The sequence below is a fragment of the Diabrotica virgifera genome, chromosome 10, assembly GCF_917563875.1.
Source record: "Diabrotica virgifera virgifera chromosome 10, PGI_DIABVI_V3a".
NCBI classification, from domain to species: domain Eukaryota; kingdom Metazoa; phylum Arthropoda; class Insecta; order Coleoptera; family Chrysomelidae; genus Diabrotica; species Diabrotica virgifera.
In genome coordinates, this window is record NC_065452.1 from 151,875,940 (window position 1) to 151,901,337 (window position 25,398).

At 33.1% G+C, this 25,398-nt stretch overlaps 1 protein-coding gene across 1 annotated transcript; it reads right to left on the reverse strand.

Moving 5' to 3' along the window:
• Window positions 1-4,380: 4,380 nt before the first annotated feature.
• LOC114325139 (uncharacterized) lies at window positions 4,381-24,327 on the reverse strand. The gene is made up of 7 exons (XM_028273086.2): window positions 23,902-24,327; window positions 18,467-18,902; window positions 17,469-18,326; window positions 14,982-15,145; window positions 11,964-12,132; window positions 7,657-7,839; window positions 4,381-4,929 (listed from the first exon to the last, which is right to left on the reverse strand). The coding sequence occupies exons 2-7, from the start codon at window positions 18,788-18,790 to the stop codon at window positions 4,636-4,638; spliced, it is 1,992 nt and encodes a 663-aa protein (XP_028128887.1). The 5' UTR covers window positions 18,791-18,902; window positions 23,902-24,327; the 3' UTR covers window positions 4,381-4,635.
• Window positions 24,328-25,398: the final 1,071 nt, after the last annotated feature.

Here is a 25,398-nt window from a genome sequence, read left to right on the forward strand (position 1 = left end):
GATGGACAAGAGCGCGACGAAGCATGTGGAGGGACCACGTAGATCGGATGGACCCTGAACGTATGGCGCATTGGGCGAAAACACAGAAGCCCAACACCAAGCGACCCATAGGAAGACCCAAAAAACGATGGTACGAGAGTTGGAGCTCCGGATCGCAGCAAAGACTGTAACAGAAGAAACAGGACATAGTCCTATTACAAGAAGAAGAAGAAGACTTTGAATTTTCGGAAAAATGATTTTTCTGGTCAAATTTTGAATTTGAATTCTGAAATTATGTGAATTGCGAGAGCTCTAAGTAGAAAAAAATTAAATACAACTTACAACTTGTTAACCGCACTGTATATTTATTTTATATTTAACACGCGAATATTCTTTTAGGTGTCTTATCAATTATTTTATTTACAATTATAAAAAATCCAGGTCTGGATTAAAAAATATTGTAAAAAGGTTCCGACCCCAAAAAACACCCTGTATATTAAATTTTTTTAAAATGGATTTTTTAGTTGAAAATAGGATGAAAAACTAAAGTTAGTGGTATTCGTTGAATTTTCGGCAAAATGATTTTTCTGGTCAAATTTTGAATTTGAATTCTGAAATTATCTGAATTGCGAGAGCTCTAAGTAGAAAAAAAATTAAATACAACTTACAACTTGTTAACCGCACTGTATATTTATTTTATATTTAACACGCGAATATTCTTTTAGGTGTCCAATCAATTATTTTATTTACAATTAAAAAATCCAGGTCTGGATTAAAAATGTAAAAATGTTCCGACCCAAAAAAACACCCTGTATATTAAATTTATTTAAAATTGATTTTGCATTTGAAAAGAGGATGAAAAACTAAATTTAGTGGTATACTTTGAATTTTCGGCAAAATGATTTTTCTGATAAAATTTTGAATTTGAATTCTGAAATTATAAGTAGAAAAAATTAAAATGCGACTTAATTTTAATTAATACCATTATTTAATCTAAAATGGTAAAATGTTATAACATTTCACTGTTTTTTTATTATCTGTGACAAATAGTTTATGGCGAATATTCATCTTTAAATAATGAATAAATAATAATAAAGAGTCAATAAAGAATACATCACTTTAATCAACAAAGTATCTAAAAATTATAACAAAACAGAGAAAATGTGCAGCATAACTATTCAAAACTAAAGTACTTATTCAATTATTGTTATGTGTCAAAATGTTAATATTTTACCAATTTAGATTAAATATTGGTATTAATTAAAATTAAATCATATTTTAATTTTTTTTTACTTTGAGCTTCGCAATTCGCATAATTTCAGAATTCAAATTCAAAATTTTACCAGAAAAATTATTTTGCCGAAAATTCAAAGTGTACCATTAAATTTAGTTTTTCAGCATATTTTCAAATGCAAAATCCATTTTAAAAAAAATTTATATACAGAGTGTTTTTTTGGGTCGCAACATTTATACAATATTTTTTAATCCGGACCTGGATTTTTTTTATTTGTAAATAAATTAATTGATTGGACACCTAAAAGAATATTCGCGTGTTAAATATAAAATGAATATACAGTGCGGTTGACAAGTTGTAAGCTGTATTTCAATTTTTTCTACTTAGAGCTCTCGAAATTCACATAATTTCAGAATTTAAATTCAAAATTTGACCAGAAAAATCATTTTGCCAAAAATTCAAAGTATACCACTAAATTTAGTTTTTCATCCTCTTTTCAACTGAAAAATCCATTTTAAAAAATTTAATGTACAGGGTGTTGTTTTTGGGTTGAAATATTTTTCCAATTTTTTTGATCCGGACCTGGATTTTTTACAATTGTAAATAATTTAATTTATTGTACACCTTAAACGATATTTGCGTGCCAAATATAAAATAAATATAGAGTGTGGTTAAAAAGTTATGAACCAATTAAGAAAATGGCAAAATAGATAAAACACTCAGTATCTTTGTTATTAATGGAGTAAGACCCAATAATTATGGTATTTTTGAGGCCGCCTAAGTGTCCTCTATCTGCAGTTAACGTATGTTACTTTCCCAATGAAACACCCTGTATATTATTTTGTTCTTTATTACTGTCGTCTTTTGGTTTTTTTAATGCTATACCATTTTTATCTTTAATACTATACATGTCATGTTTTTTTTGTATTTTTATCGTCAAGGTTCTGTAGAATAGCTTTTGGTTACTTTTGTCTTCTTTCCTTTTATCTCCGAATTTTTCCCAATTATCTCTTGGCTCCTGTTGCTAATATTTTGATCTTTTTTCTCTCATTTTTATAGTTACTGTTTGTAATTCTCGTTTGTTTTACTTGTTTTTTATTTATGTCTGTTTCTTTTTTACTTGTTCCCCATACTTCCTTCCTTAGCTGCATTCAGTAGTAGATCCTTATAGTTGTTCCAGGTTCTTTATATCATTATTACCTTCTATTTCTTTTATTATTCAAAGTTTTTCGATTACTTTTTTCTCAAATATTTTTGCAATTTCTTTGTTTCTTAGTTTATACGTTTTTATCGTCTCTGTTTTAATTGGTTTTTTTTCTCTACTAGGCTTTTCATTCTTTCTTGGTCGCTGCCTATTTCGGGTCCTCTGTGTACTTTTGTATCAATTACTTTTCTTCTGATTGCCTTCAACTAGTATAAAGTCAGCTATAGATTTCTCATTTCGACTTTTGACATCTCTAGTATACAGGGTGTTAGTAAATAAGTTTGAAAAATTTTAGGGGGTAATTCTACATGAAAAAATAATGACAGTTTGCTCGATAAATGTATGTCCGCAAATGCTTCGTTTCCAAGATACGGGGTGTTGAAATTTTTTTTCAAACTGCGAATTCTTTTATATCTCTAAGACCGTTTGAGCTATGAAAAATTAAATTTGGTGGGTTTTAAGAGGTAGTTATTGCGCATTTTTTTATATACAAATAAAAATTTTGTATTCATCATTGGCGCGCCTACGGGTAATGGTCTGATTTTTTTAAAGAAAAAATAGTACGCCACTGAGATATTTCAAATTAAAAATTATTTTTTTATTCCACGTTTAATTTATGATAAAGAACCTTTCTTGTCTTTTTTTCATATGGTGCACCGTTTTTATGCAAAAAAATAAAACATCTTCGCGCGTATTTTTCATTTCGTAACACATTATCAAGAACTCTCCAATATAATAATGCCAAACTAGAACAATAACAGAAAATATTTCTAAAAAGATTTTAACTATGTGCAAGGCTACAACAAATGTTAAAAATTACCTCCTTTAAAGGTGACAGAGTAATTTTATATTCACCATTGGCGCGCGCGCGTGTAATGGCCCGAATTAAAAAAAAAATAGTACGCTACTGAGATATGTCAAATTAAAAATCATTTTTGAATTCCTCGTTCAATTTACGACAAAAAATTGTTTTTGTCTTTTTTTCAAATGAGGCGCCGTTTCTATGTAAAAAAATAAAAAATCTTAACGTTTACACAGTATTTGAAATAAGTTTCTATGCATATGGAATCTACCTCGAATACATAATTTGTAAGCGTTAAGATGTTTTATTTTTTTGCATAAAAACGGCGCCGAATATGAAAAAAAGTCAAGAATTTTTTTTTGTTGAAATTTGAACGAGAAATTCAAGAATGATTTTTGATTTGACGTTTCTCAGTGGCGTACTATTTTTTTCTTTAAAAAATTCAGACCATTGCCTGTACGGGCGCCAATGGTGAATATAAAATTATTCTGTCACATTTAAAGGAGGTAATTTTGAACATTTGTTTTAGCTTTGCACCTAGTTAAAATCTTTTTAGTAATATATTCTGTTATTGTTCTACTTTGGTATTATTATATTGGAGAGTTCTTGATAATGTAATAAGAAATGAAGAATACGCTCGAATATGTTTTATTGTTTCGCATAAAAACGGTGCACCATAGGAAAAAAAAAACAAGAAATGTTCTTTTTGATAAATTAAACGTGGAATACAAAAATAATTTTTAATTTTAAATATCTCAGTGGCGTACCATTTTTTTCTTTAAAAAAATTCAGACCATTAGCCGTAGACGCGCCAATGATGAATATAAAATTGTTATTTGTTTGCCAAAAAATGCGCAATAACTACCTCATGAAACCCACCAAATGTAATTTTCATATCTCAACCGGTCTTAGAGCAACAACAAAATTGGCAGTTTGAAATAAAAATTTCAACACCCTGTGTCTCGGAAACAAAGCATTTGCGGACATACGTTTATAGAGCAAACTACCATTATTTTTTCATGTAGAATTATCCCTTAAAGTTTTTCATACTTATTTACTAACACCCTGTACATGCGGATTTCTTTTTTTTAAACGTATTAGTTATTGCCTTTAGAATATTTCGTTGTTAATACCTATTTTAGAACATAATAAATTCCAGTGCACTTTGTTATAATTTTATTTAAAAAAAATGAATGATGAAATAATTACATATTGTGAAAGGTGTGTATAAAGCTCGAATTAAATAATATGTTATATGTATACTTTTCCTTACTACATGTTTATTTCAGAATTTACATTACTGTGACTTAAGTCGTCGATAAAATAAATCTGAAAGTGTGATCAATAAAATAAAAGTCCACTTTATATTTCAAGTAATAAGTAGATCGAGTTTGATTAAGTAGAGAAACAAAAACACTATTCATTTGCGACGAAACCCAAAAGAGACAATTCCTCTCTGTCCTTTTTCCTTTTGCACTTCCCACACGATTTCGTTGAATTCCAACAAGTTTTGTGATACACAGCACTACAAACATCACAGCGGAAGATAGATTCAACGTCAAATGGAAATAATACCTTGGGCTTATTGCAAATCTCACATACAAATCCTTTTTGACTACACAGCCAGCAACTATAGACATGCTCCCGTCCAAACGCAACTACTTTCTCCAATTGTTGTGCCAATAAACCCCTAGTCACATCAGAAAGATCCTAAAACAAACAATAATGAACAACAAATGATGAAAAGGTTGCCATGTGAGTCCATAATACTATTGGTTATGAAAAGAGGTCAGTACTCAGAAACTTAAGTAGATTATTGTAGGTAAAAGGTTGGGCTACTGGTTTCAAGGATTATAATATTTGCCTTATCATCAGAACCCAGTACAGAGTCTTCGAGAAACAAAACTACGAGCTCTTCTTCTTCTGAGATCAGGCGAGACTCGTTATTCTCTGGCACTTGCGTCATAAGGCTGTACCATATCCTGTTTTTCCTTCTTCTTCTTCTTCAGGTGCCATCTCCGCTACGAAGGTTGGCAATCATCATAGCTATTTTAATTTTTGAGGCAATAGCTCTAAATAGTTGTTTTGAGCTGCATCCAAACCATTCTCTCAGGTTCTTCAGCCATGAAATTCGTCTTCTTCCGATGCTTCTTCTGCCATCTATCTTTCCTTGCATTATGAGTCGCAGGATGCCATACTTCTCGCCCCGCATCACATGTCTGAGACACTGTAGTTTTCTTATTTTAATTGTAAGTTCAACTTCCTCCTCTTTACCTATTCTTCTCAGTACTTCGTTGTTCGTAACTCTACCTACCCAGGAAACCCTCATAATTCTTCTATAGGTCCACATTTCAAAGGCGTTAAGTCGTCTCATTGTCTCTACATTTAACGTCCATGATTCCACTCCATAGTATAGTACACTGTATACGTAACATTTTGTTAGGCGTACTTTAAGAGCTAATATTAAATCTTTGCTACATAGGATTTTTTTCATTTTCATTTAAAATTAGAACGTGCTTTTTCGATTCTGACTTTGATTTCTGCAGTGTAGTCATTATTTTCTGTTATAAGTATTCCTAGGTAAATGTACTTTTTACTCTTTCGATCTGCTGGTCCTCTACTATCAAGATTTCGTTAGTATTATGGTTGTTTATGTCTTAATATACAGGGTGTCCCGGAAAATAGTGCGTTCCTTCAAGGTATGGGCTAAGTGCACCATTTAGAGCAAAAAAGTCTGATAAAATTTTTTTGTAAAGTCAACCGTTTTCAAAAAAATAATTTATTAATTTTAATGCATTTGATTAATATCCACAGAAAAGCAAATACAGCCGGCAGCGCTGCGTTCCTTCTTCTGTGCTAAAATAATTTTACTGTAACTCAACTATCATGAATCATCGACCATAGGCATAATATGCATTGATAAAATACTGATAACAGTGATAGAAAAACAGCATAATATTTGTGTTTATTAAATATCTAATAAATAAGGTTTGTATAGTGTTTTAACTTAAATGAAAAATTTTTATTACAATAAAGCTACGTCTTCAAGAAGTATCGATAGAACATGTGGCAAACTATGACAGCCCTGGCATTAAAGCTATCTGCTCCCGGTGAGGGCGGTTATCCCTTATCCGAGGGGTGGAATAATTGATACGCTTTTACTTGTTGAGTTATTTTATTTACACTCGCATGAGCATAAGCTGGTAGCACCGCACCCAAAGAACGTCTCGTGAAGAAAAAGAGACACTATCTTTAATGTGGAAATATTACGTCTGATCACAAAATAGAATGACGAATGTCTCATATAATAATAAGAATTCCCTTGTTATAGTTTTGCTGTTTATATATTTAGAAATGCCTATTCAGCATCGACCATGAAAAGTGTTTATAATTGACTCTGCAATTATTAGTGAATCGTGATCTAGGATAACAATATTTGTATAATCGAATGAAGGTTGTAATATTGTTATGATGACATAAATAACTGAAAGTAATTATCGTAGATAATTACAGGGTGTTTTTAAGATATATCTACTGAGTACAGTGTAATTCTTGTACAAAACATTTGAGTACCTACATTTCTCCATTCAATCTTCTGGGAAGTTCGAATGGTTCAATCAGATAATTATAAAAAATAATCCCAGCCCACAAATTCATACTTTTGGCAACCATGAAAGTTAAACACACCATTCGTAAAAATAAACTTTATCTGCACACAACACTTTACACAGAAATTCGGGTTCTCTGATGATTTTGTTTTTCTTCGAGGTAAATAGCCTTACTGTAAATCTTGCACTAAACGTAATTAACATAATATCATGATACTCGCGATCGAAATCATGACAATATCACAACAATACGATGTACCTATTCTGGGGTTACAGGTGATTATGATATGACTGTTTGTGTTTACAATTTGTATATTTTTATCTTCGCTGTGTCAAAATAAATAAAACTGCCGTGTTGCCAAATGTAAATTTTAGTAAAAGACATTATTTTAATTTTTTCGGGCAACAGATGACTTTAGAAAAAGAATTTATAAGAAAGTTTTCTTTTAAATGGTGCATTCTACCCACACCTTTAAGGAACGCACTATTTTCCGGGACACCCTGTATACTATATGTTAGTATTATGTCTTAATATATACTATATAGTCTGGTCAATCTCTCACTTAATTACTTAGTTGCCTCCTTTCAATGTTTAGTTTTGACTTAGTTGTTTACTATTTGTTCCATGTAGGTTTTATGGTTTTATCTCGTAGTTTTGTTTCTCGAAGACTTTGTACTGGGACCTGATGACGCAAATATTGTAAGCCTCGAACCCGGTAGCCCAACCTTTTACCAACAATAAACTCATATGAGTATTGACCTTTTTTCATAATCAATAATATGTAATGAACAAATTGTCTCTCCAAAAAGTTATAACAAAAAGTCTTACCAAAATTGAATATTGGTGAATGTGTTCATACATATATTCTCTAGGCCACATTTGTTTCTGCAATTCCTCTATTACTGGCTCTCTACAAGTAAATAAATAGGCCCTCAAGAAATTAAGCTGATTCCTTAAAATTTGCAAATTCGCCATTTCTTCAACTACTCCGTAAATGTAAGGATTTAGTACCTGAAATAATTATTATTTATTATTATTAAACATAGAGAGCTCAAAAAAAAACCGTAATATTAATTATAGTATGCCATGAAATAAGCCATTGTAACATATAGGCGAGTTAATAATAGTCAGTGATGTAATAAAATTTATAAACAAGGTCGTTCACATTTGATTGTATGTTGTTTAGTTTTTTAAGCATTTTTTAAGTTCTTAAGCATATGTAAAGCAAAAGATCATATATTTGTCATCAAGAGAGCATGTTAGTTAAATACACTAAGCATCAAAATTAACGCACCGCCTTAAAAATGGGACATTTTTGATGTCTTGTATTCCCTAAACCTGTTGTTCGATTTTAGTGATTTTTTTAGTATATGATGCTTTATTCTTCAAGGATATCGATGTAATAATATTATTCCTAAACAGGTAAGTGTCATTGTATACCGTGTGTAACAATGATAGTGTGTTTTTTCCTCGAAGTTTGGAACCCCCTGTGGAATATTCTAGAATTCTAGAGTATATAAAATACACTCTGGGCCAAAATTAACGGGCCACCTTAAAAATGGGTCATTTTTGCTATCTTATATCTCCTAAACCTGTTGTCCGATTTAAGCGATTTTTTTAATATGTTATAGCCTAATTCCTTGACAATATCGTAATAATAATATTGTTGTTAAACAGGTAAATTTTCATTGTATACCGGGTGTACCAATCAAACAGTGTTTTTTTCTTAAAGTTTGCATCACCCTGTGGAATATTGTAGCATTTATAAAATATTGAAATTAAAACCTAACTATAGCCCCATATTTTCTCAGCATTCTGTTTTTCTATTCATTCGCTTATGTTGGATAATAAAAAAGTTAGGTAGTTTAACAACTAGCCATGTTTTTCATTAATACAGACGATTTAACTCACCAGCAAAATTAACCCCGCCACCTTTATTATTGTTTTGTTTACATTATCTGTGACAGTTTGTTTCCTAAATTTGTGTCATTGAAAGATTTTTGACATATAGTCGTTGTACGACATTGTTGCAAATCTGTTTCCGTGTTTACAACAATTCTTGAACAATCCCTCTAATTTCATATCATTGTGAGCGAATATTGTTTAAGTTAAAATTTTAGTGCTTATTTATTGTTTGTGATTTTAAAAATGCCACTCGCTCCAACAGATGCTGCTAGGGCAGTGGCTTTAGTTGATGCTGGTTACAGTCAACGTCATATCGCCCGTACGCTCGATTTATCCAGAACTACGGTACAAAATGCCATCAGACGATTTCGGGAGACACTTCAGTTCGAGATGACCGCTTCATTGCCACCACAGTATTGAGAAATCGTTTTTGCACCGCTCCTGAAGCTCGTAGGTCTCTTTTTGAGGTGCGAAACGTTAGTGTGAGTAGACAAACGATTAGAAGAAGACTGTCATAAATAAACTTGAGGGCTTTCCGTCCAGCTCGCGCACTACAACTGCTCCCACAACACCGTAGGGCTAGACTTAATTTTGCGCGAGAATATGCTAACTGGACTATGGCGGAATGGAAGAATATACTGTTCTCAGATGAGAACAGAATAGCCCTAAAAGGTCCAGGTGGACGCCAACGTGTCTATAGGCGTCAAAATGAAAGGTTTGCTCCATGCGCTATAACCGAAACAGTAGCTTACGGAGGAGGGTCAATAATGATTTGGGGAGGTATTTCTTACGAAGCGCGTACTGATCTTGTTGTGTTCGGTAGAGGCAGTGTGAATGCCCAAGTATACGTGTAAGAAGTTCTCCAAGACCATGTCATGCCTTTTGCACCATTCATTGGTGATAACTTCAGACTAATGCATGACAATGCACGTTACCATACCGCAAGATCTACCCGTGAGTACTTTACTGAAGTCGGGATTCAAGTTCTACCATGGTCAGCACACAGTCCCGATCTTAACCCAATTGAGCATATCTGGGACAACCTCAAAAGACGGGTAAGAGCGAGAGTACCAGCCCCTGCATCCCTTGAAAAGCTGAACACAGCTGCGGTAGAGGAGTGGCAAAATATCCACCAATCTGATATTCAGGATATCATGAATGGATTGCCAAACCGGCTCCAAGAAGTCCTAAGGGCTAGAGACGGCAACATTCATTATTGATACCCAATTTTTTTTTTTTCAATTAGACTTTTATTTCCAAAATATTGTTAATTTGAATTTTTTTAGAAGATTTTTTTCATTTAATATTTGCTGTAATAAACGACTTTTTTAAAAAAATTATTATTTCACTTCCGCGGAGGTAGTTTTCACCGTATCCTTCATAAAATGTGGTCCAAGGTTAACAATTTCTGCAAATTGAAAGAAATACAAGGTGGGCGGTTAATTTTGTAGGTGAGTTTATTTATTACTTTAAAACTGGTTGAGACATGCACATGAAATTTGGTGGGTTTTAACATGTAGTTATTGCACATTTCTTGGCATACAATTAAGCATTTAATATTCACCATTGACGCCCATACGGGTAATATGAGCCATCATATTACCCGTATGGGAGCCAATGGTGAAAATTAAATTCTTAATTGTATGTCAAAAAATATGCAATAAATACGTCATAACACCCACTAAATTGCATTTGCATACCTCAACCGGTTTTAAAGTAATAAATAAATCGTCAGTTTGTCAAAAAAATTTCAACACCCCCTATCTCGGAAACGAAACATTTGCGGACATAAGTTTATAAAGCAAACTGTCAATGTTTTTTCATGCAGAATTACCCCTTAAAATTTTCCAAAAATTTTTAAAAACACCCTGTATTGATAAAAAACATGTCTAGTTGTTAAAGCACCTAACTTTTTTATTATCCAACATAAGCGAATCAATCAAAAAACAAAATGTTGAGAAAGCATGAGGCTATAGTTAGGTTTTAATTTCAGTATTCTACAAATGCTAGAATATTCCACAGGGTGATGCAAACTTTAAGAAAAAAACACAGTTTGATTCGTACACCCGGTATACAATGAAAATCTACCTGTTTAGCAACAGTATTACTATAACGATATTGTCAAGGAATAAGGCTATAACATATTAAAAAATCACTTAAATCGGACAACAGGTTTAGGAGAAATAAGACATCAAAAATGACCTACTTTTAAGGTGGCCCGTTAATTTTGGCCCAGAGTGTATTAAAATTAAAACCCAACTGTAGCCTTAGGCTTTCTAACATTTTACTTTTTTGGTTTATTCGCTTATGTGGGATAATAAAAAAGTTAGGTACTTTAACCACTAGCCATGTTATTCATCAATACAGGGTGTTTCTAAATAAGTGCGACAAACTTTAAGGGGTAATTCTGCATGAAAAAATAATGACCGTTTGCTTTATAAACATATGTTCACAAATGCTTCGTTTTCGAGATACGGGATGTTGAATTGTTTCTTACAAACTGACGATTTATTTATTGCTCTAAAACCGGTTGAGATATGCAAATGAAATTTGGTAGGTTTTAACAGATAGTTATTGCTCATTTTTTAGATACAACTAAGAATTTTATATTCACCATTGGCGTGCATACGGGATGTATCTAAAATGTTTATACCCGTATGCACGCCAATGGTGAATATAAAATTCTTAATTGTATGTCAAAAAATGCGCAATAGCTACTTCTTAAAACCTAGCAAATTTCATTTGCATATCTTAACCGGTTTTAAAGCAATAAATAAATCGTTGTTGATTTTTTTCCATGTTTCAAATAGTTAATGAAAATAATTCCTTGCGGGTCCCAAAATACAGAGGCTATAACCTTTCCAACGGTTTGTTGCGTCTTTGGTCGCTTTGGGCGGCTTTCTCCGGGTGATGTCCATTCAAATGACTACCGATTTGATTCCGGAGTGAAGTATTTCATCCAATGTGGATCCATGTTTCATCCATCATGACACAACGATGCAAAAACTCGACTTATTCCAATTAAACATGTCCAAACTACGCCGAGACTGATCAATTCTTTCTTGTTTTTGCTCTGATGGGAAGATTTTTAAAGTACAGATTTTACTAAAATCTTAAAACATTTTTAAAGCCAAGCTTTTATGAAAAATATACTTATCACAATAATTTTATGTTACTATTGCTCATTTCATGCTGTTAGCTAATTGTATATAAAAAAACAATCAACTCACTTTAAAATCAATAATGGGATGATCCTTAACCTCGTTTAAGTAATTTATTCCTTTTTTGGATATCTGGTAGGCTTTGAAGTCCCAATTATGAATTATTCTAGCAGGAATTTGAACTAATTCAGTACTCATACAATTATTACAAAAATAATCACCAGTAAAGGCACAAACTCTGAAAAATTAAGAACAGAATAAACAAACTGTATATATGATATACAGTATGTCCCTGTAAGTTGTAGTATCCATATGGAAAACTTTTTTATTATTAATTTTACGAAAAAAGTTATTCTTCATAAAAAGCTCTGCATGGTCCAAAACTCAAGATTTAACCATCAAATATCAAATTTTTTGAATATTATACGAGGTATGTCAAAAAGTTTGAATTTCACTCAAGAGTAACGTAGCTTTATTTTTCACAATATTGAAAATTGGTATTATGAAAAGTTGTTTGGAATTAAAAGCTATATTCTAGTATGCAATTACATTTTTCTAATTGAATTTTTTTTTAATTTCGGATAACTAACATTATTTTCAGTTATTTCAATTCAGATAACTATTTTATTATTAATTTTACGAAAAAAAGTGATTCTTAATAAAAAGTTCTGCATGGTCTAAAACCTAAAATACAACCATCTTAGGTCAAATTTTATCAATTTTATACGAGGTATCTCAAAAAATATGAATTTCGTTCAAGAGTAAAATACGTTTATTTTTCACAATATAGAAAATTGTTATTATGATAAGTTATTTAGAATTAAAAACTATGTTTCAGTATGTAATTACAAGGTACTTTACTTTTGATCTAAATTTATCTTTTTTGACATACCTCGTATAAAATTGATAAAATTTTACATAAGATGGTTGTATTTTAGGTTTTAGACCATGCAGAACTTTTTAGTAAGAATCACTTTTTTTCGTAAAATTAATAATAAAAGAGTTATCAGAATTGAAATAACTGAAAATAACGTTAGTTAACATAATTTTTCAAAAAAAAAATTTCAATTAGAAGGATGTTATTAAATACTAGAATATAGTTTATAATTCCAAACAACTTTTCATAATAGCAATTTTCAATATTGTGAAAAATAAAGCTATGTACTTTACTCTTGAGTGAAATTCAAACTTTTTGACATACCTCGTATAATATTCAAAAAAAATTTATATTTGATGGTTAAATCGTGGGTTTTGGACCATGCAGAGCTTTTTATGAAGATTAACTTTTTTAATAAAAAAGTTTTCCATATGGATACAACTTACAGGGACATACTGTACAAGGATTTAAAGGACACCGCACAAATCTTATGGAAAGTATAATGTCACTCAAATGCAATAAAGTTTACATGAATAGATTCGTCCAGAAATTACAATCATTTCATATCATTGTGCAAACTCTGAATTTTGATTAATAACGGCGTAAATTGTAATTAAAGTTTATGGAAATCACATTTTTAAAGTACTTAAACTGTCATTCATAAATACTATTAGTGTAGTGACTCTAGTGGCTACTGAAAACAGCTTAACCCATCATGAACTAAGCCGATTAGAGAAACTATATACTTTATTATCTATAAGTTACAAGTAAGCCTCTACCTTAATACTTGTAGAAATATTTATGACCTGGCGAATCACAAAATCTCTTTTCTTTCTTTAACTCATTTATATACCCATTTGATTTTAGATTTATTTATATCAATTTACAGCAAGGCTTTAGATCCGGACGATCCTGTAACGATGCAGTTTTTGTCGTCAGGCGGCAAGTCATGGAAAAATCACTAGAATACAACGTCCCGGCTTACTGTTGCTTCATAGATCTGCAAAAGGCATTCGACCGTGTAGAGCTGAATGACGTAATTCACCTGTTATATAAACGAAACACACCGTCAGATATTATCAAGACTATCGAAAACATATACAGCAGGAATAACATACAGGCCAGAAATAATAACAAACTAATACAGCCCATACCAGTGGAAAGAGGCATACGTCAAGGAGACTCATTGAGCCCGCTGCTGTTTAACCTCATCATGGATGAAATTATTTATAAAGTCAAAAACCTGAGTATCGGGTACAGAATGGGTGAAGAAATTATCTCTATAGTAGACTACGCAGATGACGCCATACTTATTGCAGAGAGTGAAGATGACCTTCAGAGACTTTTATATCAATTTAATATAACAGCAAGAAAGTTCAACATGATAATAGCACCAAATAAAACAAAAGAGTATGGTAATCTATAAAGATCCAATAAGGTAGTAGTAGTAAGGTGCAAGCTGGAAGTGGACAGCAAAATAATCCAGCAAGAAAGAAGTATCAGCTACCTGGGAGTACTAATGCACAGTTATGTGAGACACAGAAGCGGAAGTTGCCCAACAAGTAAACAAAGCCAACAGAATAGCAGGATGTCTTAAACACACTATCTGGCGCAACACACATCTACGGACAGAAACAAAGGCCAAGATCTATAGGACAGTAGTTAGGCCAATTATGACTTACACTGCGGAAACAAGACCTGACACCACAAGGACAAATAGACTGATGGAAACGTGTGAAATGAAAATAGTCCGAGATATCACAGGAAAATCATTATGGGATAGACAACGTAGCACAGACCTCAGGTAATATAGAGAACATAAATGACGACATTGAAAAGAAAAAAAGGATGGTATGTATAGCCATAGGAGAAGGTAGACTGGTAAAGCTAGCACGAGATAGATCACCAAACGGCTGAAGGAGTATAGGAAGGCCAAGGAAGAGATGGAGTGACAACCTGGGTATCTGATGACGAGGCATCCGAAGATGGAACAGGCGCGAGCCTATTAAGGAAGCAGGAAGAAGAAGAATTTACAGCGTTATTAATCAAAATTCAGAGTTGGCGCAATGGTATGAAATTATTGTAAGCCTTAATGAAGGTGCCGTTTTTACCATACAGCAAGGGTTATAAAAAATTTAGAAAAATAAACGGAAGTTTATACAAAATATACTTAACATATTGGATTTTCCACACGTTACAATTTTACTTACTTTGGCTTAGTATTTAATGCTACAGATTTTTTACAATCGGCACATTCGTAATTCTGTAAATCCAGTCCCTTCTCTTGTGCAATTTTTCCTACTTGCAAAGCGAGACTTACTTCTGGTCTGGTCACCGGATCGAATGTTATAACAGTAGGCTCTTTCGGTTCAACCTGGAAACAAAGATGTATTAATAACCAGAAACTATATTTTAATCTTATTTATTACTGCTTCACTGGTATAATTAAAGAGAGACTAACAATATAGACCGAACAAAGCATAGGAGATTATCAGTGCATTTTCACACAAGGAAGATCCATGACAGATGCTATCTATACGTTCAAAAAGTAATAGAGAAAACAGAAAACATACAAGTACGACAGAGAAACACATAAAATTTCCTACACTTTATAGACTAAGAGCCGCTATAGGTGAAATTTCTTAATCATTTTAGGCACGACGGGACCAGGGGCGTCATTTGGGCATCCAGGGGGGGGGCATTTGCCCCCCCTGGCCCTAAAAAATGACTGAAATTTACAAAAAATACATCAATATTCATCATAACATCATATATAATGTATTGTATATATGTGCTTGCCCCCCCCAAACAAAATTTCAAATGACGCTCCTGGACGGGACCCTATAACTTAAATAGTAGAACCTAAAAGAAAACGTTTGAACACTGTGCCGTCACTTTTCAGTGGCACATGCGTCTACAGTGGCGCATCAAACTTTCCACTTATGGACGGGATACATAAATTAAAAAATACCCTCCCTCATTACCAGAATTTAATTTTTTTCATTTTTTTAAGTTCTATGTGATTCAAGACATAAGATTCATCGTAATTTTAACCCACCACCCCCTTCTCCCTGCCCCCACCATCAAAAACTTTATTTTTCAATTTTATTTTTTTTGGTGGGATGCAATCAATTTTAAAATTTCAAAAAATTCACACGCATAGTTAAGTCTTTTATAAAACACGCCTATTTTTTATAGACCTGTAGGTTGAGTGTACATAACCTCAAAAAAATTTTAGTTTTTTTTTGGAAAAAAGTATATAACTTTTTTTGGGGATAGCTGCAGATCTAATTTTTCTTAGTCTTGTGTATTTTATCAAACACTATATTTCTAATTTTTTTCAGATTTTTCTGTAACGCTGGTCACCTTCAAAAATCCAAAAAACTGTTTTTTAAGGGGGTTTTGAACGTGTTTTTCTGATTTTTAAATATTCTAAAGGACTCAGTTACTTCAAGTTACATATAACCTATAAAAACAAAATTGATTTGATATATTATGAAGTCTATAAAATAGGGAAAATCTCCCAAAACCCCCCCCAAAAAACAGTTTTGCGGATTTTTGAAGGTGGGGAGCCTTACGGAAAAATCTGAAAAAAATCAAAAATATAGTGTTTGAGAAAACACACAAGATTAAGAAAAAATTAGACCTGCAGCTATTCCTCAAAAAATGTTATACGCTATTTTGGAAAAAAAAATTTCTTTTAATTTTTTGAGGTTATGTACACTCTACCTATGGGTCTATAAAAATAGGCATGTTTTATAAAAGCCTCAGCTATGCGTGTGAATTTTTTGAAATTTTAAAATTGATTGCATTCCACCAAAAAAAAATAAAAACGAAAAATGAAGTTTGTAATGGTGGGGGCAGGGGAAAGGGTGTGGTGGGTTAAAATTACGCTGAATCCTATGTGTTAATCACATAGAACTTAAAAAAATAAAAAAAAATTAATTCTGTTAGTAAGGGAGGGTAACTTTTAATTTATTTATCCCGTCCAGAAGTGGAAAGTTTGATGCGCCACTGTCGACGCATGTGCCACTGAAAAGTGACGGCACAGTGTTCAAACGTTTTCTTTTAGGTTCTACTATTTAAGTTATAGGGTCCCATCGTGCCTAAAATGATTAAGAAATTTCACCTATAGCGGCTCTTAGTCTATTAATCAGGCGTTTGACAAATTAAACGGAAGGAAAATTATCCAAGACTTACAAGAGAGTAAAATATCAAATAAAATTATAAGAATGATAGAAATGACAATGCGAGATTCCCAAGCATTAATAGACACCGGAAGAGAAATAACAAAAGTAAAAAATGGATTAAGACAAGGAGATGCGCTGTCAGTACTATTTATTCTATCACGAGACAAAATAATAAAAAGCTGTCAAATGCAAGAACTATAAACAAGAAAGCAGTTCAAATAATAGGATATGCGGACGATTTAATCACTGTAGCAACAGATAAAAGGTCTGGAAATAAGTGAAAATAAAACAAATAGATGAATGTAAACAAGAAAAAGAAGACAAAAAAACTGACTTCGAAGAGGTTGAAACCTTCAAATATTTGGGAGTACTAGTCAACAGAATAACCGAAAGTGTAGATATGAAAAGAGCAATCCAAGCAGGAAATAAAGCGTTCTAGAGAAATAAAAAAAAACAGTAAAAATCTGGAAGTCTATGAAAATTATTGTAAATTTGTAAAATGCTTACCGTAATTTCTTTTGGCACTTCAGTTTTATCGCCCAATTTCTGCCAAACGTCACGAAAATCAGGCGTCTTAATGAAGGCACCGCTAAGCATGTTGTAACTTTCAATAAGAGCATTAAAACTAGTCTCCATAGACTTTGGTTCTTCTTTAACAAGTTTTTCTTCAGATTCATCATTTGTTTCTTGAGGTTCAGTACTTTCAGGCAACTGTGTCTCATCAAATGACCAACCAGTTCTTTTACTTAAAGAATTACCAACAGTATAATTTATATTATTCGAGTCACTGTTTCTGTCATGATCGGAACCAGACACAGACCTCAAATCATCATAGGATTGAGAATTGCTTGTCTGATCCTTATCTTTAGCTAAAATTATTTTTAGAACTTCATCTTCTGATAAGGACACAATTTGTCGCAACCCTGAACTCTGAGAATTATAAGACATCACAGAACATATGGAATCTGTATCAGAACTGTTTTCGAAGTTAGACTGAGTTTTCATTGACTCTGTTATGGATATGCTCTGAGCTACATCATCACAGGGTGCAACTGGACAGGATTTTAACGTCGGAGACCAGATACCTGATAAGATTAAGCTCGGTAGTGGCCATGTATTTAGTAAACTGGAGTTAAATGGCAAAGTGAAACTTTTAAATGCTTCCACGCCTTCTATTAACCGCTGTGCTACATCTAAAAGCTCTCCATCTCTCACATATGCGTTAACTTTGTAGTATGATTTTAAGGAAGAAGAATCTTGTCGAATGCTCATTAAGTACGATGAAAGCAGGCAATCGTTCAAAGCCAGTCGTATCCAGACCCTGCATTGGCCCACCTCTGTTGTAATTTGAGATAAATTTGTAATCTAAAACAGTAAAATAAATATTGATAGCAACAGTATGAAAAATTCTATTAAGAAATTATTGTTATAGATGATAAGAACTGATTTAGTCATTGTAACAAATATGATAAGAGTGTGAAAGATAAATAGGGAGAAATTCTTACCTGTTCAATGATTTGTCTATGAGAAATAATCAATAGAGGTGCCCAAAAGCTTGGTTCTGGCTGTTCGTCTACATCAGCTAGAGCTTTCTTAAATTTATGAATCAAAGTATCTCTTAACCCATGTAGGAAGATGGCTTCAATTGCTGTACACAATGTGGTTGCTGCTTCTGTAGTGGAAAACTCTGAAAAGTTAGGAGATTTGTTTTCTTCAACTCCAGCATAATGTATTTCTTTGCAGCTATCTGACAGTTGTCTGGTTATTGACTTTTTTATGAGGTCATCCTTATTATTTGTTAAACGTACACTTTTAAGAAGTTTATTCATATTTAAAACCCAACTACTAAGTCTCTCAAATTAAAGATAAATAAGGGAAGTACTATATCTTGACAGACTCCTCCACCTCTCACTATGAAGAAAGTTCTGGATTCTGACAAATCTACAACATTAGATGCACTACTGTTAGTTTTTCATTAACCACTATCGAATGTAAAATGTAATGTCCCAAATATTTTTAAACTAATCTCTACAGCACTATATTCAATACATTATATCAGTATATATTCTTACAATAACAAGAAAGAAATATGGTCACAAGTCACAAGTAACTCAAACAACTTGAGAATCACACTTAGCTTGCTGATAGGACAGTGGTTTTTAACATAAACTTGTCATCAGATTTATGTACTAGAGTGGCGAGTTTTTCCATGTGTTCCAGTTACAAGTGACTGGTTAACACTTTCAGCTCCAGGCCAATATCAGATATTTGTCTCATCTGCCCATTTATACAGTTATTGGAAAATTGTTGAAATGTAAACATGGTAGCCTTGTCGGTAGTACCTGATTGATAACACTGTGAACACGGGAGCAGTGTCAGCAGACTTAAAAGTGTTAACATGGAAATTGGTTAACTCAAATATAAGCACAACTTATGAGAAAATAAAAAGGGATCTTATCAAGGTCGTAGCTCAAGTTATCGTATAAACTTTTAATACCTCTGCTAGTTATATGATAGACAGGAACGTTAACAGCAGCTAAATAATCGGAATCAGAAAGGTTGCCAATTTTAAGGTCTTCATTAGTGTAGACAGAACAAAAATGAGATGCAAAAAGTTTAGCTATTCCAGATCCAGTATAACAGCACTTATTGCCTAAGAACAAATTATTGCGTCTATTCTAAATGAGTTAATGAAATTCCAGAATTGTTTGGCATCATAATGAATATTTTGGTCCAAACAAGGAACACAAACTTCTTAACACTCTCAAGTCAAGTTTTTATATTGAGACTTTAAATTAGAAAAAACAATGTAGTTGTTTTTTGAATGAGAATTTATTAAATTAATTTAAACAAAATTTGCCATTTAACCAAAATACCATTATTCAATACCTGATCAAAAAATTTTCAAGTACAAAATAATCATAAAGAAAACAACAATCAGCATTTTTAAAGTCCAAGTATGACTCAGTGTATGAGAGCTAGTTAAAAGTAGTGCCTAAACAAATATCACATTCACAGGCAATGTGAGAAAATTATTCTCCAATATTAAATCAGAGGTCTCAACTATGACAACTATAGTTACTGACTGAGGATTATTACAAAATAATAAATCTAAGAATACATTATGAGTTATGAATGGGGTCAACTTGTTTTAAATCTATAAAAGAGAAATATTCCTTTATAACAGTAGCAGGATAAGCCACAGGGCAGTGCGTTAGTAAACTATGTTTATCAGGTGAAATCCACAAATCCAAAGGTGAACTATAATCTCCAAATAAGTAGAGCGATAAATCAGGGTTCTGTATGGCAATATTTTCCATCATAGTACAGAGGATTAAATAGATGTGTAACATGTTCACTATCCACGGGGTACCTACTTAAGTTTTGTCCTTATAGATTATAGACCATCTATTTAAATTGCCAGTATTTGCAGTATGATTCCAGCTCAAGGGTAAGACACTGTTCTATTCGAAAAATCAATGTGGCTCATATACTTATGGGTCACTTAGTAGCAAACATGTTAAGTACAGTGGCGTGCTGGAACTTTTCAAGCGGCCCGGTGATTTTATAAAAAAGCGGCCTCCCATCCTTGTTTTATCTTCTATTATCAGAACTTTTATTTCTTATTTATAAAACAAAAATACTTCTTCTTCTTCTATTTGTATAAACATGACTCTATCTGTTTTTTTAATGTGCCTCTAGTAAGTTGTCGTTTCATCGTTTTCATGGTCTTCCCACTGATCGTCTTTCGGTGTATGTGGTCATTCCATTCTATTCTTCTGTTTCTTATCAAGTTATTAATATTGTCCACCTTGAATCTCCGTTGTATATAATGTACTTCTAGCTCTGTGTCCCATGGAGTCTTACCATCGATTTTTCAAAGGATTTTCTCCTCTGGAACATCTCCTCTGGAACATCTCCTCAAAGGAACATCTCCTCTGTTCTGTGTTTCAGCTCTCTGTGTCGAGCAATTTTTTTTGTCCTCTTGTGTCGGGTCGTGTTTCTGCCGCGTATGTCATTATTGGTCTGATGAGTGTTTTGTAAATTCTGCCTTTCATTTCTTTTCCGACATTTTTATTTCTCCATATTGTGTGTCATTTAGACAACCTGCGGCTCTGTTTGTTCTATTCACTTGATCTTCCACTTCTGTTTCGAGTCTTCCGTAGTTAGATAGCGTGTTGCCTAGATATTATAACTCCATCACTTGTTCTATTAGCCCTCCAGCTCCAATTTAAATCTTATTGGATTTGCTGTTATAACCATGCATTTTGTCTTTCTTGGGGAAATTAACATCTTAAATTTTCTGGCGGTTATGTTAAATTGGTGCAGCATACGTTGTAAGAAATGTTTGATCTCCTGCGAAGAGTTGAGTATGAAAGCAATACAGTTGGTCTGAAAATCAATAAAGCTAAGACAAAAATAGTGGTGGCCGACAGATTCGACACTATTCAACTGACTAACGTCAGGAATGTTACAGGAATACCAGATAGTAAACACCTTTGTCTATCTCGGGTCTAGTATAACTGACGAAGGTAACTGTGAAGCAGAAGTTCGGAGACGTATTGGTATGGCAAAAAATGCGATGAGTCGCCTGACTAAAGTTTGTAAAAACAAATCTATCTCTTAAAATATCAAGATGAGACCGGTGAATGCCCATGTATTCTCAATAGTTCTATACGGGTCAGAGACTTGGATTCTTTGAGTCCAAGTGTGGTGCTTTTGAGAGCGGATGCCTTTGAAATGTGGTGCTGGAGAAGAATGCTGCGCATACCTTGGACAGCTCATAGGACAAACGTTTCCATTCTAAACCAACTCGAAATTAAAAAAAGGCTGTCCACAATATGTCTGCAACGAATTCTGCAATTCTTTGGTCACGTGATTCGCCGAGGTTACGATAGTTTGGAGATATTGTTTCTGGGGACGTTCCGGGGAGAAGATCAAGAGGACGATCACCAACTAGATGGTCCGACCAAATTAAGAATTCAGCTGGAAAGTCATTCTGCGAAGCTCTTAGCACCATAACCATAACAGACGGGCGACTGTGGCCGGCCACTCTCTGGATCACAAAAGTAGTTTACCGTGGGTTCTTATGCGAGCGACTGTGGCCGGCCACAGTCGCTTGTCTGTGATGCAACATCCACTCCACATAAGAACCCACGGTCATGGGTCAATCATCGGAAATCGGAAACTACTTTTGTGGATCCACAGAGTGGCCGGCCACAGTCGCCCGTCTGTTATCGGCGTTAGAGCAGCTGAAGATAGAGACCACTGGAATAAAATTGTTAGGAGGAATATTGGAAGAAATCACGATCCTCAGTAATGGGGAAATGACAAGAGAGAGAGAGATACGTTGTAAATCATCTTCACTTTGAGACATTAGTATTGCATCGTCTGTTTGCATTGTTTGTTTTAAATTGTTTTTCCATTTATAAAAAATATTATAAAATCTATATTATACATCGTATATTTCTATTCTAATGGATCTATCCTCGCTAATTTCAAGATAACCGCGATACATTGCCTGGTTCTGTCTACTCAGCAAAATCGAAAACATTGGGTGCGTTCGGACGACCACAGCGGCTGGACAGCTGAGCCAGCAGTAGCTGTCAGACGTCACCGCTGGAAGTCAGCAGCTGAGAGATTTACTAAGCTTTCCCTATCACGGCTGGATGCAACCACTCAGCCGATTTATGCTGACAGCCAGCCGATATGGTCGTCCGAACGCACCCATTCAAAAATACTTAAGGAACTTTTCCCAGAAACACATATTCTAAACAAAATATATACAATTGCTGAGTCGTATTTTGTTTAAAAGTCTGTGTTTATATTATCAGCCGAATAATACCTATTCTCCTATTCATGACTCAATTGAACGTCTTAATTTTAACCATTTTGAAATACAGGGTGTGTATAAAACATACAACTGAAATTGATGCAATATTATTGAAATGGCTCGAACACTATGTATGGAAATAAAATATTTTTGAAATATTTTGTTAATATCATTCGATTAGAAATAAAAAAAATTGTTATCTCTAAAATTTTTTGTGAAAAAAAAAACCCTTTTGACCGGCCTCAAGAGGCCGCGGCCTCTCGGTGATTGCACCGATTCATTTATATGGCCAGCACGCCACTGGTTAAGTACTGCAGAAAACAATCAGGAATCCATTCAGAGTCTTAACAGACTTCCTTACTTGACGTGAGCCAGTCAAGGGACACCTGCATACAATAGGATTGTTTCATGGAGACCTTTACTGTAAAATCTGTAGCAGGTAGATATTAGATCACATGAAGCGAATACGTTTTGGAGACAACCAAGTGACTCCAAAAATATAATGGTACCCAACTACTAACTCTATATAAGCTAGTACAGTTTTCCAGAATCCTGGAAGGATATTATGACAGAAGATGTACAATGTTTTCGACTTTTATTGAATAATAACCACATCATCTCCTTTTTTAGTTGTCCACTATATTTTTGTATTTTTCTACAAAATTATGAGACTTACGTTCTTCTAGAATAATAATTTCTCTAATAATTAAAAAATAACCAGAGAAAAAGATTGTTTTAGTAGTATAATTAGTTTCCTTATTGTCCTGTAATCAAACATAAAGATAACTAATCTCTTTAATTCCTTTTGTTGATTAGAGAGTTTACAAAATATAGAAAATGAATGAGATACTTTGGATTTATTATAAATTGCATAGCAAGATTATTTATTTATGGAATATGTCGCAAAAATTATTTTTAAGCCATGAAATTGCATGTCATTTGTTTATTGGTAAATAAATACACAATGTTTATTATGTATTGTTTTGGAAGAATATTTCTTACATTTTGATTTTCCAACTTTTAAATACTAAAATTCTTGCTATACAAGATTTACAACACAGCTATTAATTAAAATGCTGACAATGAAAATATGGTTAATTACATTACCTTAATATTATAAAAATTCCAAATGGACATTAATTTGGTTAATGGGAAAACCACAGAACCAGGATTAAACATGAACTTAAATTGTCCCTTTATATTTTCTTCAACAACCAATATTTTACTCCAAAATAGACAAAATTGTACCATATTCTACTACTAAAAACTATTGTGCTATTGTGTGAGTTTTATATCTAAATTGAATGTTTCTCTTGTAATATATTTATGACACCACATTTTTGACTTTGACAATCTGCATGATTGGCTCTTGTCCAAAGTGGTTTTGCAAATATAAAAATTTGAATAGATAAATAAACAACATAGCAGCTTTCCTTTATCTCTATAAATTATGATTATCTTTTATTTTCCAAATATTTACTTTGACAAGTTTTTATACTTTAATTATTTATCATCGCAATAATGTGCTGTCATTTTCCACATGTCTTTGACACCTATTGTATCGCCATCTACAAACGGAACCAGAAAAGTTGTTTCTGAATAGTTTGAGTTTTTTTCAGATTTCTTCCTTAATAAACTACTAAATATCGTCATATTTATCGTTTTGCAGGAAATTTGAATTCTGTAGTACAAAACAATAATTTTTGATGGGCAAGTTTGCAATTTTATTTGTATTTTTTCATTTTTTAAATATCTTTCATTGCCTTTGTTGTTTCTTTCAACAAGCTTATTCAGACTCCCACTAATCTTATTTTTTCCCGCCATTTCCATTTTTGATTGAAATATTATTTATCGAAAATATGATTAGTTTTATTTTTTATACAGTAAACCTGCCTTATCCGGATCAATGTGGCACGGACTAATCCGGATATGAAAAAATCCGGATATCAAGACCACTTCTTTTATGATCTCTGAAATGTTTTCTCCTTCATACATTCCAGTAATCAACGCCGTCAATAATTTTATCAATGTGGCACAGACCAATCCGGATATGAAAAAATCCGGATATCAAGACCACTTCTTTTATGATCTCTGAAATGTTTTCTCCTTCATACATTCCAGTAATCAACGCCGTCAATAATTTTCGTCGATAGACACGTTTTATAGAATCTATAATACCTTGATCCATAGGCTGACAGAGGGATGTCACATTTGGGGACAAAAAAGACACTTTATTTCTCCATCTTTTAGTTCTTTTAGGTCGGGATGAGAGAGTGCGTTGTCCAACAGCAGGATTGCCTTTCTCGGTAGATGTGGACGGCAGAACCGTCCCGATATGGGGAGGTCCGGATATGACAGGTCTGGATGGATGTGGCAGGCTGTACTGTATTTTTATTGTTGTATACCTACACGACAGTTAGCTGGTTGTGTTTTCCATTCTTGCCTCTCTAATTCTTCATTTACCATGTCCTTTCATCAGAACGTTGGTTACCATCATAATAGCTATCTTAATTTTATTCACTGCCACCCTAAATAGCATATGCTTGTATCAACAGCATATTACTAATCTCGCAAATTCTTCAACCATGAAGTTCTTCGTCGTTC